Consider the following 13,692-nt stretch of genomic DNA (forward strand, 5'->3'; position numbering starts at 1 on the left):
TAATCTGTTTTATAAAAGGCGAATTACATCTTTTCTCCTGACACACATAAAGATAAAGTTTGCACTTAGATGAAACAAGAAAACATAACATCCCTCTGCAGATAAAATCTGAACCTATAAGATAATTTTACGACAGGAGACCAGGCAATGCTTAAAAGACCTTTTGTTTTATATGTGGCACCAATGAAATCGTTAGCAGATAAGATAAAGTAAATGGAGACCTATATACCTCTTAGCTGGACAGTTCCCCGGGGAATTTAGAACTGCCATTCGTGTAAATCATTACACTTTCCTTTTAAGCTAGTATGACTTCATGTTTTTATTTGATCGACACTAAAGTATGTAGATTAGGTTACACTTTGTCTCAGTCTTTTCTGTTCTGTGGCTTTTCATCATGTTACGTCTGACAGCAGAAGGCAAGATGCAGCATCTCAGCTGTCACGTACTTCAGGGATTACCTTCCTTTCTTGACATACAGATCCACAAAAGGTCATGAAAAATCATTTGTGAACTTCAGGGAATTCCTGGTTTATGACCAGATTGATCACACTGAGATAATGGCACAACTATTACTAAATAGCATTTTAAAATCGAATAGCAAGTTGAACTGTTGTTTTCTCTGCTCTCTCTCAAAAAAAGGGCACTTAGCAGGTGGCTGTAAAGAAACTGTGTCATTACTGCACAATATTTCTTACTGACATGAAGAAACAGGCAATAATTCATGACAGCTTAGGTTTTTCATCAGGAGGCTCAGAGTGCAATTTATTAAGATAATTAGCTATACTCTCAGCCCCTTAGAGATGGAAAATTAATACAGTCTTGACTTAGGTCAAAGTTTAGCAAAGATGAACACAACATGAGTAAAGACCCTACATGTCAAAACTTCTCATTCTAATGCATCGTCATAGAGTCTAAAGCCGCTGGGGTTCTGTTGTAGGGAAATAGTTACGTCATCTTTGTGCATGGTCTGTGAATTTTATGGAATAGGATGACCTGGAGACCTATACAAGTTTCACTAAATCACGTGTATTTTTAACACACATTTCCAAGAATAAAGGCTGCTGCAATGTTAAAGAAAAACAGAAAGTTGTTGGAGAAGAAACAGCTGTATTTCTATAATTACTTGAACTGTTTGCAGTTTATGTTGCACTACGGAATCATGTCTATAAAAGTCTAAATGCAGATCTGCCCAAAAAGTGTTCTAAAAACCAACAATGCAGGGAATGCTAGCTTAGCACTTTTACTTTGTGGAATCAAACCCCAGGTATCCAAATAATGTTTTAAAAATAAGTATCAAGTTCCCTCCTTCTTGATTTTATTTTTGTACTGTCCTATTATATCTTCCTTGCTTACATTTTACTAGAATAAAAAGGCTTTTTCAGAGTAATTTGTTTTGAAGATTTTTTTTAGCTTCCGTCTAGCACTGAGATACTTGAACACCTGTAATTTGAAGCCTGTTCATTTTCTTCTGCTTTATGTGGTGGTTTTTTTTTTTTCCTCTCTTGCATGTGTGGGGTAAAAATAAAACAAAACTCTTGGAACTTTTGTGCTGTAGAGCCAGATGACTTCTATTTTCAGACTATAAAAACAGCAGTTTCTAAGAGGGAAGTCGGTTTAGATTCATTATGAAAGAAAGAAATTAAAAAAAAAAAAAAAAAGAAACAATGGGTTTTGGACCCTGTTCTGCTTCCATGTATATACAGTTTGTGTAACTCTGTAGTAATCCCAGTGGAGGTAATCAGATGACAGACCAGCTGCCATCTAACACCCAGGCCCAGTATTGAGACTGTGCTACAACAAAGAAAAGCTGGCATGTACAAACATGAAACACAGAAACTTGCTTGTGCTGAAGTATTTTGTACGTTTCAAAATTCAATTAGTCTGTAACATTAAAATGGCAGGTAAGGGGGGAGGAAAAACTGTCCATCCCTTTCATCTGTGAAAGAAAAATCTCCAAATGTTGGATAGTGGTCTTAACATTTCACGTCCTTCTATAAACAAACTTTTCATATCAGAGTAACAAATGCAATTCACATTATGGTTCCTGGGAGCAGAAGTATGGCTTGATACTGATGTTTTTTCCTGGTCAGAAGACTGGTGCTTGGAGTTGTAATAAATGAGTTCTGCTTTATTTGATCTTCCTGAGGAACTGAATGAAGTTATTTTAATATCTTACAACATGATCTCTCCCCCTACTCCCCTTCCCCCAAGGAAAACAAGAAAGCACTGCAAACAGGTGGCAGATGTAAGATGGTTTTTAATTTTTTTTTTTTTTATTCAGTGGTGTGCTGTGTTTAGGTACCCACGCTGATGGTTAATTCACCGTGTCTGTCATTTCTCACAGTAAAAAACATTCATTCACTACCAAAGAGACGGATGACAGAAAATGTTTTACACCTGCAGTTTTTTTATAGATAGTGTAAAAAATTTTACTCTACAGCCAAATAGATCTCATTTATTCCTAAATGTGCAGAAATGCCAAAGTCATAAGTTTTAGCTGAAAGCAGAAATGTGTTCTTATTATGTACTGCAAAATTAATTTAGCCTAGAAAAAATAACACAGAGACTAATCAGATGTTTAGTCATGTTTCCCTCTGTTTGTATTGTGACCTGAGTTATGCTCTAGCAAACTTTATAACCGGACAGAAGCAATTCTTCAAAGTAAAAATTTAAAGGATTTCTAAATATATACGTGACATATATGTATATAAGCATTGCATACAATGCAAGTATATGAATCTTACTAATACGCATGTTTAATTAGATTGCCTGAATACCCAGGCACTTTTTCTCTTTGCCTGAAGGCTTCTTTCCTTAGTTAGATTTATTTTTAGACCCCTTACTTCATAGGATTCTCTCTAATCATCCAAGGCACTTTTCAGCAAGGCTTGTTAACCTTTGCAAGAAAGGAGCAGAATGGAGGAATTTTTATGATATTAAGTCTCTTAATAGCTAAAGGTGTTGCCTATAATTTGTAGCTGTTTCTTCTGGTCATGTAATAGGATCTTTTGGGGCTGGATCTTGCTCAGAAATTCATTGACCTGAATGGAAAAAGGACGTGCTGTGTTCCCTTTGTTGTGGCTATAAGGGTGAGTTCTTGGAGGCAGCTCGGAGAATAAACTTTGTCTTACACTGCTCACAAAGGCCTTTGCTTTAGACAATTTGTTAGGAAACTGGGAGCTGTGATAACTTACCACTGTGAAATTATTCTAACAGGTACATCAGGCAGGAGCAATATTTCTCAGGCCAGGTTGAAAGAGGCCAATACTGGCATGAACTACAAAATGTTTTTTCTACTTCCTTAATATATTTTTCTTTCCAAGGATTGCTGAAGCTGCTGCCTACAAAGGCTATATGATCTCAGCAACCAGCTATCTCATCTCCATCAAAGTAGATCCTCCACCCAAGTTGTCCCACAATCTGTCAGGATCTCCTCTTATTACCATCCAGCTCACACACAAATTGGTAAGTAAGATAGAAACTCTCCGTTTAGTCTTACCCTTAGGGCTGTTCAGAACTTCAATGTCTGTAATGACTTCTATGTATTTTTCTTGCAACTTTTGTGGGAGTTTTTAGTAGCAATTCGGATGGCATTTGTAACTGCAATATTATATTTTTTCCAGCCATTAAACCTCATTGACTTCTGTTTCCATCGCAGCAGAAGGCTGATTAGTGCGTGTACTAAAAAAACGGTGAAGTGACAAGTGCAGTTTTGGACCTTTCTGTGTACATTGTTCTATGAATGTGTTTGTGCAATTTACAAAAGGGTGGTATGAATTATGGCTTTCTCATTACAGCTGTCAAGAAAACAAGATTTTGTTTATGGTTTCTGCTGTTGGTCTTTCTCCACACTGACATAAAAGTGAGGTGTTTTGAATGTTTTCATGAATAAACCAAGAGATGAAAGGTCCTCCAAGGACAGCCACAAATCTGATGGCAGAGTATCTCCTGGGATAGGAAGGGAGCAGATTCAGCTCTGTTCTAGCATGACCTGTCTGTTCTAGACAACAGAGCAGAACTCTGTTCTGAATCTGACAATCCTGGAGACAAATTTTATTCAAATTGATTGAATTCAGTAGAGCATTCAAATTTCACTAAATTAATATATTCCAGCAAGAAAATGGAAAAATAGCCAGTCTTCTTTGCTCTCGGAGAAAAAGGAACCTCTTTTTGTCTTGTTGGTGTCAGTGAAGAACTAGTTTAAACTCTGCAGTGGTGGCATAAGGAATGCAGCATCTATTACCTACTCAATAGAGTTTTGAATGGAAAGGGAAAATGGAGATTTCAATTCTTAAATGTTTCTTAGAAAGCATATGTTAGATATTCTACAACGTTATCACATTTTCTTTCAATCACTGTATTCAAGCCAGTATTTCTTTCTATTTGTTGGGCTTATGGTAAGGGTGGAAGAGACAGTGGAAAACAAATACAGGAGGAAAAACTCTAAGGCATAGAAATGAAAAGTGTTGTTGGACTGTTTTCAAGCTAAGGACTCTTCTGAATATAGCTAGTGGTCTCTTAAAGGCGGGAGCTTGTAAGTGAAGACTCTGGTTGTATTATGTGTAGACAATTTATAAAATGCACTTTGTTTTATTTATTCTGGTGCCTCCTCATGCTTTTGGTATGATGATTTACTAGCAGGCTGTTAAACAAAACTGTGTTTTTTCTTTATCCCTGTTGCATTTTACTATGAAGACCACTGGGATACTGGTATACCCCTAGAAATGTCACATTTGTTATCATAGCACACTTCATAGTAGTATTTTTAAACCCATCTATTCCGTTCCTTTTTGAAAAAGGAAAAAAGAAAGAGCAGTCCATTTGGCTCCATAGATTTTTGCCTTGGCGTCCAAAGATAATCCCTTATTACAGGTTGAGAGCAAACAGATGAAGAACACACGATCATTTGGTTTGGGTGGGGTTTAATTTAGAGTAAATTTGAACACTAAGTATGCTAAGTATAGCACAGGCTGGGGAAAAAAGAAGAGATTGTAGGGTCATTACTCCATAGTCACACCTGGCATTTTTATGCTCCAAAATCCTGCAAAATAACAGGAACAGATTTAATTCTTTGGCCTCTAGCCGAATTTGTTACACATTCTGTAGTATAGGCTGCTTTACCTGCTATTGCTCTTGTGTTTTTTTTTTCTATAATCATAGAGCATTTATTTGGATAATAAATGATAGTATATTGTTATTAACATCTATTTAGTGTTAAATTATATAATATAATAATACCAGTACCATCCTATCACTTTGTTAAGAGGTATAGTGAAGATTTGCTCCACAAGTTAAGACAAAAATTAATAATCTAATTTTTTTTTTTTTTTTCCCCAAATCCTTTGTGGACTAGAAGTAGAAACTGGCCCCATGCAGGACTAAATGTCCTTTTCTCCATTGTTTTTAGATCAAAACTATGTACAAATACATTAGATCTTTTCTATGCTTGTTCCAGAACATAATGCTAGTGCTATCTGATGGTGAAGCATTTTGTATATCTTCTAGCTTGGTTTCTAAAATTTATTTTAAAATTCCAAATCAGTATAAAAAAATATAAATGCTAAAAATTTTCCAAATCCAAAGCATTCTGAAGTTGCCAAACGTGCTGAAACAAATTTTGTTTTGACAACATAAAATATTGCATTTAAGTTGCTCTTTGCCGTATTTCATTTATATGGTTTTGGTATAATCTAGTCAGAATAGGTGTGTAAAAACAGAAGTAGCTGTGAAAGTTTGTAAACAAAATTAATGAAGTTATAGTTTGAGATCTGGGCAATGGACAATAGAGCTGTCTATTTTGACTTTTTTTTTTTTTCCTGGTATACTTTTTTAGCTGTTGGTGTGAATTTTTGCCAAAAAAGCTATTAATCAGCGAGCAACAGAATCAACCCTCTGGGTAACTTGTATTCTAAATCACAGTCTGTAATTCTCGGTATCGCAGATTCCAAATTCTGTGAATAATCTTTGGAAACAATGAAATAACAGATAAAATTGTGATGAATATTTGTCTGTGGGGAAGATGCATAGTAAAGAATTACATGTAAAATATGAGCAGCTCTGCTGAAGTGATATATACATTGGAATTGAGAGGAAGACTGCCTGCCTGTGACACCTATGACTATGGGAATATAATTTACCTCTATCTCTGACTTTTAATTAGCAGAAATGTTTAAAATTAAGGAATAGATGAATAGATTATACATTCTAGTTGTGCATAAGTAAGGTGGCAGTGGGCCAAATCTGTTCTTTTTCACTACTATAGATTTTAAATAGCTCCAGCGAAGTCCGTGGAGTACTTCTAAACAATTTAAGTTCAGGCAACTTGTGAATTTATTGAGGTAAACTATTTAAGCAAATTTAAGTAAATTTAAGTGAATTTACTTAAACGTAGTACAAAATAACTGCATGCCTCTGCAACCTTTCATACTATAGCAGCACAAGTCCTTTCTTTCATGCTGCTTCAGAGAGGACAGAAGAGGAGGACATGAGTAATTATTGCCATTAGGCCTGGGTGTTCAGGATTGCAGCTGGATTCCCACAGGACTGATAAATCCAGTAGAAATTCTTCCTACCAATAGAACTGCTAGAAAGCTTTCTGGTCAAGCTTCTTTTAGTGGAAAATGGTTTTCTGACCTAAAATAGAAATTCTCATGAATCAGGATGAATAATTCATAAAAATATTACTTGTATTTCTCTTATGAGATAAAGACTCCCTGTGGACAAGATGGACATGCATATTGTACTTAGTGTTATTTTTTAAAATCGTCTCTATTCAAACAGCAGTTTCTTTTCTGTTGCACAATCCCTGAAGCTAGTTTTTCTGCTACTTTTTCTTGTATCTTATGAAAATAACATTAACAGTTTTAGAATTTTTTTTTGTAAGGAGACTTCACCAAGGATTTAAAATTAACTTATTTGCATAAGAACATAAAGTGATTAAGATTTTCATTCTTTCTGCCATTCTGAGGAATTTCTTATTCATTCTTTCTATCCACAATGTCCACTTTTACAAGAAAATAGCTAGGAGTGAAAAGCAATTCTCATTTTGCTTTTCTGTAGATATATGCAGCCTTTCCAGTGATATTTGCAGATCATTATGAGAGTCTTTTTGCTTGGGACTTCATACATATTATAGCATTACACTTGTAATATCTTATTCAGGAACATTTCAGAGAGAAACAGATATTCTTTCACTGGATTTTAAAAGTGCTGATGTTCTGCTCTTCAGTGCTCTTCAATTGGATGAACTATTTTCTCCAGCTAAATGGGTGAAAGAAATCAACTGACTTTTTCAGTGTATGTGGGATGATGTCAAGATTGATGGTAGTTCAAAGTTGAAGAATCTTGACTTGTCCGAAAGTCTTGTCATGAAGCATCAGTACATTTTGTAAAATAATTATCCTCAAAAAAAAGTAAAATATTGTTTCTGGCAAGAAGTCTTTCATAGCAGGAAGAACTAGAGAAGAACTAATATTTCACTTGTATGATCCAAGAAATTACAGCACATTGTAGAAATTCAGACGAGATGAATGTCAAGACTGAAAAGCATATACAACATGTTCTGGCAAGCATCAGAAGAGAAAATGGGAAAGAAAATGGTGTAAAACACCATCAATATTTTGTGAAATCCATATGATGATGTAGCATAGATCTTGATCTTTGACCACACCGAAGTCACTTTTTGACAACGTCTGGGAGACAAAATATCTATAATTTTTTGTCTTTCCTGACAAGGCAGCTGATCAAATTTCAGCATGTGGAAATACCAGCTTGGTGTAAGTCCTGTCATACTAGGTGCAGAGAGGGTAAAGGCCCGACTAAGGTGGTGAGACAAAAGGGGAACATCCATACAATGGATGAGGCACCACAGCACACTGCTCACCACTCTGTTGATCCCCTATTGGTTGTCTGGCACCACAGAGAAAATTTCTTTATGGCTAGAGGAAAACTTTTTGTACACTAAGTTTCAACCACTTTGTGGCTTCTGTAGTTTTCTGCGGAAGGGGAACTTGTGTTGCTGCAGTTTTGGATAATTATAAACACTTGACTTTCTCACCCTGTCTAAGAAGAAACTTGGATGAAAATGGGATGCAAATCAGGAATTCTTAACATAGCTCTTTTTCTCCAAAATGTAAATGTATTTAATGCAAATGCCGTTTTAAAGATTTGGCTGATTCTGGTGGAAAAAAAAAAAAAAAGAAAAAAGAAAAAGAAAAAAAAAAGCTTTGCTAAGATACTACCAAGTTAGTACAAATTTAGCTTTGTTCCATCTCATTCTTTTGTCATGTGGTTCATTTTAACAAAAGTAGTGTTAGGGGAGCTGTCTGCCTCATCATGAAGTGTTAATCTTTCTTACCATTTTATTATACTGAATCATTCAAACATCTGCTTCTCTCCCCTTTTTTTTTTTTTTTTTACCAAATCCTCTCATTCACATTTTTGCTTCTGCTCTTTATTTTCTGCAAAGAATTCCTCCCATCAGAAGCCCACAGTGACCTACTTCCTTGGCGCCCCTTGCTAGAGTTCACCAATGGAAGCTCATCAGCTTTTCCTGTAAATCCTGTCTCATATTCTGACTTTCGTAAATCTCCAGAACCAGGAGTCATACAAGAACATCAACATTATTATTGTAGGTGCAGCATATTTATCTGGGAAGTGCTCTCTTGGGGGCACTTTGGAGGTGGTAAAGTGTAGGGAAAGAAGACCTCTTCTTCTCTTGACTGCTCACATTATAAAATGCTGGAAGTCCTCATGGAGCTCAGGGATATAGTGAAAATTTTTCTTAACCTTCTCTCTGAGCTTTTAATGAGGCAACACATCTGATTTGCCTCTAAATGTACCCTAACACGATCCTTCTCTCTGTTGTCTTTTTCCTGGCCAGTGGCATGCCATATCCCAAGGTTTGTTTAACATTATTACTGATAGGAAAATAAAATGAGAGAAGAACCAGTTCCAATCTGTACACAAATATTAGTGCTACCATGAGAGAGACGAATCGATATGGAGCCAATTTATTTTTATGGCAAGTTAAGTGTTGACTAATTTATATATTGATTGAGGAAAAACAAGGGCTTTTGTCCACATCTTCAGAATGAAGGTATACTTTTTATTTGGATAGACTCTGCTAGAAAAAAATTGAATAAAATATAATTAAAACTCTGTTTCCTACAGAGTATGCCACAATTAAGCAAAAAGAAAAAATAATAAAAGCTTGTAATTTAAAAATCAATATAAAGTTCAGCACTTTCCTACATAAGTTAAATCTTTGCTATATAGAGTACAGAAAATCCATTGAATTCAAATGAGAAATGAACATAGTTACAGCTAATTTTCTTGCTCCTGGGCAACCTTAAAATAGCAGTAGTCATTATGATATACAACATCTCTAAACAATAAAGCCGTAGTTCTGTATTGTTAATATTATTAACAGAGACATTCTAGGACATATTTTCTCATAGGAATCCATTCTGAAAGCCTAGAATTGCACAGTAACAAAAATATAGATTTTCATTAAGCACATTGAAGACTGCTTGTTGTAAGGATGAGGATTACATTGCAATACATTTTAATTCACAGAAAGTGTCATTTCAACATTAGAACTGATTTAAGCCTTTACAGGTACAACACTTTGCCGGTGTTACCACTCATTTGTCATGAAATGCCCTCAATATTTGTAAATGAGTTCTTTCTCTTTGTGGTGGCAGGAATTAGGGCACCATGAAGTAGCTGAATGTTTTCATAAATGTACAAGTAAAGTTTGCTTTCAATTTTAAGTTTAGTTGCTGACTTTCATTCTTTCCGTATGTGGCTAAATTTATATACCAGCTTCTACTTAGAATTAGTATCTATAAAATTACCTCTCACCTAAGGAAAATAATCCCTGGTGACTGGAACCAAGTGTTATCAATCTACAGCAAAAAGCATTTGCTTTTGGTCTTTCAAATTTCTGCTTGCAAGTGTCAGTGCATCAGCAGTCAGGGGTCAGTCAATTCCAAGCAATAAACTTCGAAAAATCTTGCTGATTTAAAAACTCAGGACTGAATTCCACAGTCATTCTATTTTAGGGAGCTGTGGAATCTTGTGCTACTTTGCACCCTGCCTTTGACTGAACATTTGTTACAGGAGGAGAAGAGAAAATTACAGGGTTTAATTTGACATGATCAAATCTGGTCCAGCGATGCAGAATTCTCTCCCTGACACTCTCACAACTTTTAAATTCAATTTAGTTCCCCTTGTTTAAGTTCCTCATCAGTGACTACATCCCCAGAGCAGCCTTGCACGTTGTGATGGCTTATTGCAGGAGTTCCAGCTAGCTGTGCTATATTTAAGGAACTGCCAGGATTTCTGCTATAAAACTTTGTATTTCTCTGCACAATGTTAATGCATATATATACATATTTAAAATGTTATGGAAAAAGAAGTTACTGCAGTGGTGAAGTAGCCAACATTCAGATGTTAAAAACTTTGCCATTTAAAATTATAAACAAAAAAGTAATAACATACCACTATCCCCTAATCCCCACTATGAGCCAGCATCCTGTGAAATCTGTCTTGATGAGGTCAAGCTGTTTTGGAGTGACAGAGTGAACTGTAGCATTTGAAATCACAAGAAGCTGGATTTGCATTCAAAATGCCCACATTACAATTATTATTTTTTAATTTTAAATTTTAGAAAAGGCCAGAAATGTTTTGATTGGCTGATTAACATATTCAAATTCACTGGATTCAGGCATTTTGAAAGAGTATGCTTTCAAAACTTTTTTTTACAGATACCTATTAAATATGAAGGGTAACATTTTGTTTTAATTGCAATGCCTACCGGAACTTCTGCTGACTTGCATGGAGCAAAGCTTTCAGTCCTCACTCTAACGGGACATGTGGCTTTCAGAATGACACCACCCCATTTTTCATTATTCATAACAATTTGAAGAGGAAACAGAATCAAGTCCGAAGAGTAAAATGAAGATTAGTTTTAGATAGTTTGTCTGGTGATAGTACTGGCAGTTAAATATACATTAAATATATGAGAAGCAAAAAGTTTGTGATGAAAACAGTCTGGTTGGAAATTATGTACGGATTTCACCTCTGCTTTCATTTCCTTGGGATGAGGATGAAAAGGAACAACATAGTTCAGGGGAAGAGAAAGGTAACGAGTTTTACGTTCTCCAGTAGATACTGTTGACAGGCCAATGTTACTTCAAACTCGATATTAGAAGGAGTTTTGTCCACCCCCGACTTTGTTTGTTTTGTTTTAGGCCCTCTTAATTACACTGCATGCCATCAATCATGTATTTTGTTAACAGCACAGAAATAACTGAGTGAGAAAAGCGATACTGTGCTGTTTCTGTTGGCATATTTTGTGGTATTTTATTCTTTCCACCTGTAATGCCAGTCAAACACTGGAATAGGTTATGCAGAGGGATTGTGTCCTTGAAGATATTCAAAACCTGACTGGATGTGGTCCTGGGCACCCTACCCTAGCTGCCCCTGCTTCAGCAGGGTGGTCAGACTAGACGATCTCAAGAGGTCCCCGCCAACCTAAATGATTCAGTGATCCTGTGATTTCATGTTCTCTCTGTCTTCAGTGTTGCAAAACTACAGCAAATCTCAGAAGACACAAAAGAGCATTTCTGCCTGGTATCCAAGATTTCAGCACAGGCTGTTCTATCGGTTGTTGTTTTGGTTACTGGCTGGAGTTGTTGAAATGGTATCTGCTCTGTCATTTTTTATGGTCAGAGTTTAGATAGGTAGGTGCAATTTCCAAATTCTTTACACTGTGCCAAATTATTTCTACTCCAGTGAAGATGTCTTTGAAAAATACCTATTTCCAGCTTCTTAATGGCTTAATGGCTTATTTCTTTAGGCTTCTTAATGGAGTAGATTAGGTACTGTTTAGTCGTGACATCCAATGTTTAGCTACTCTACATTCGTTCTAATATCTAAAAATGCAGCAAGATACTGATCTCAGTCAAAGCTGGAAGAGGACTATGAGCGAATGAGCTGTGTGGCTGCATTGCTTCATGACGTTGTGTGGCACAGTACAAATACAGCTGTCGGTGGTACTAGTGGAGAGGCTAGAAATTCCTTGGATCATTAGTTAAACTGTCTGACCACATTTATTCATTTAAATTCTTGTCTCGGTGACTTCAGCACAACTACAAAGGGAATCAGATCTTTTCTGCACTAGGGATTTTTCCAATATGAAATTTCTCACTAGTTATTTCAGCAGAGATGCCATCTGCAACTCTGTATTCATTTAATCTAATTTATTTTTTATTGCTTTTAGTAGTATGGGATCTCAGTGACCTGTTGCATACTTTCCTTGAGATACCTTGGTGTAACTCTTGGTACTTTCTTTGCAACAGTGGTGACTTCAGAACATCAGCGCCAAGTACTGAGGAAGCTAGCCTACTTCTGTTAGTTGTGTGTATTTGGAACTATGCTCATGTTCTTTTACTTATTTAGATTGTTTTACATTTCTCACTTGCCAATCCCAGACATTATCACATGCTTGTATTCCTAGACTTCTGGCATGTCTGCCCATTTCTCTGTGAAACCTCTTAAGCTTTTAGAAATGATTTATATGGCATGAATGACCAATACTTAAAAGAATATAAATAAATGATGCTTCCCTCAGAAATCAGTAAATATAATAAAGCTATTTTTGTCTTCCTGATTTATATTCTGTTGCCTTGGAAATATATGTAATAGTGTACTGAAAATGTTAAAGTAATGAAAGGCAAACTGTTGTGAAGATCACGTTTTGTAGGAAAAAGTCTTCTGTACAGAAGCTGTCTTAGAATGGTGTTGTGGAAAGGCCATAGGCTATCTCTTTAATGCTTAGAGTCACTTTTTTGTGCATCACTGAAACAGGAGTCTAGATGGGTATGGACAGTAGTAGAAAATTTATTCATTTAGATATACTCTTAAATCATAGAGTATTTAAGTTTTTTTTTTAAAGACAAAATCATTTGCACTAGCATTATATTGCTATTTTGAATTATTATAATTATTATTGATCTCTTTAAAAATAAATTTCTACTTATTTTCCTAGTGTTAGGAGAGTTATTTTTTTACAAGACCAGACTCTAAGTTCACTGAATAGTATTGCCACTGCACTGCTGTTCAGAGAGGAGTCCTCACAACCATGAGAGAAAAGTGGGGAAAGCTGAGGGATGGATACCAGTTGTACAGTCTGATAGAGGGGAGAGGATACTCTGCCTTTGTTTGCCTTTTTGCTCTGCTCTCCCCCAGTGGCAGTTCTTCTAAAACAAAAATGAAGGCACCTGATAGTGCATTGTGGTTGTGACTGCATTTATTACAAGGTAGCAGTATCACTAAGTATAGGTTCTGTTACAGTAACATCACCAATCTAAAACAATGCTTTTATTTAGTTTATGCAATATAAATAAAAAGTTTAGCTTAGAAAATAGTGTTAATTTATTTTAGGAATGGCAGAGAGGTCATACTTGAGAGAAATTTGTGGATGGTAAATTTCTGGGTTTGCCTTTTTTTTTTTTTTTTCCAGTTGTTGCATTAGGAATTTTAACTCTCTTTGCTTTGCAATAGAGTGGTAGATAATGGTATTAACAGCTAGTAATAGAAACTTGGGATTGTTTTTCTATCAGGAAATGTGTGGCTGCTAAGAAGGGATTTTCCCTTTAAAAAAAATAAATAAAAAATAGAGACCTT

At 35.7% G+C, this 13,692-nt stretch overlaps 1 protein-coding gene across 2 annotated transcripts in view; it reads left to right on the forward strand.

The window, feature by feature from the left end:
• The window catches only part of ADGRD1 (adhesion G protein-coupled receptor D1), a 154,843-nt gene that overhangs the window by 30,792 nt on the left and 110,359 nt on the right, over window positions 1-13,692 (forward strand). For both annotated transcript variants that reach the window (XM_013173436.3, XM_013173437.3), the window contains one exon: window positions 3,324-3,465. In XM_013173436.3, the coding sequence (XP_013028890.1) occupies window positions 3,324-3,465 (142 nt within the window). The remainder of the gene's footprint in view (window positions 1-3,323; window positions 3,466-13,692) is intronic.

Source organism: Anser cygnoides, chromosome 17 (genome assembly GCF_040182565.1).
Source record: "Anser cygnoides isolate HZ-2024a breed goose chromosome 17, Taihu_goose_T2T_genome, whole genome shotgun sequence".
Taxonomy (NCBI): Eukaryota; Metazoa; Chordata; class Aves; order Anseriformes; family Anatidae; genus Anser; species Anser cygnoides.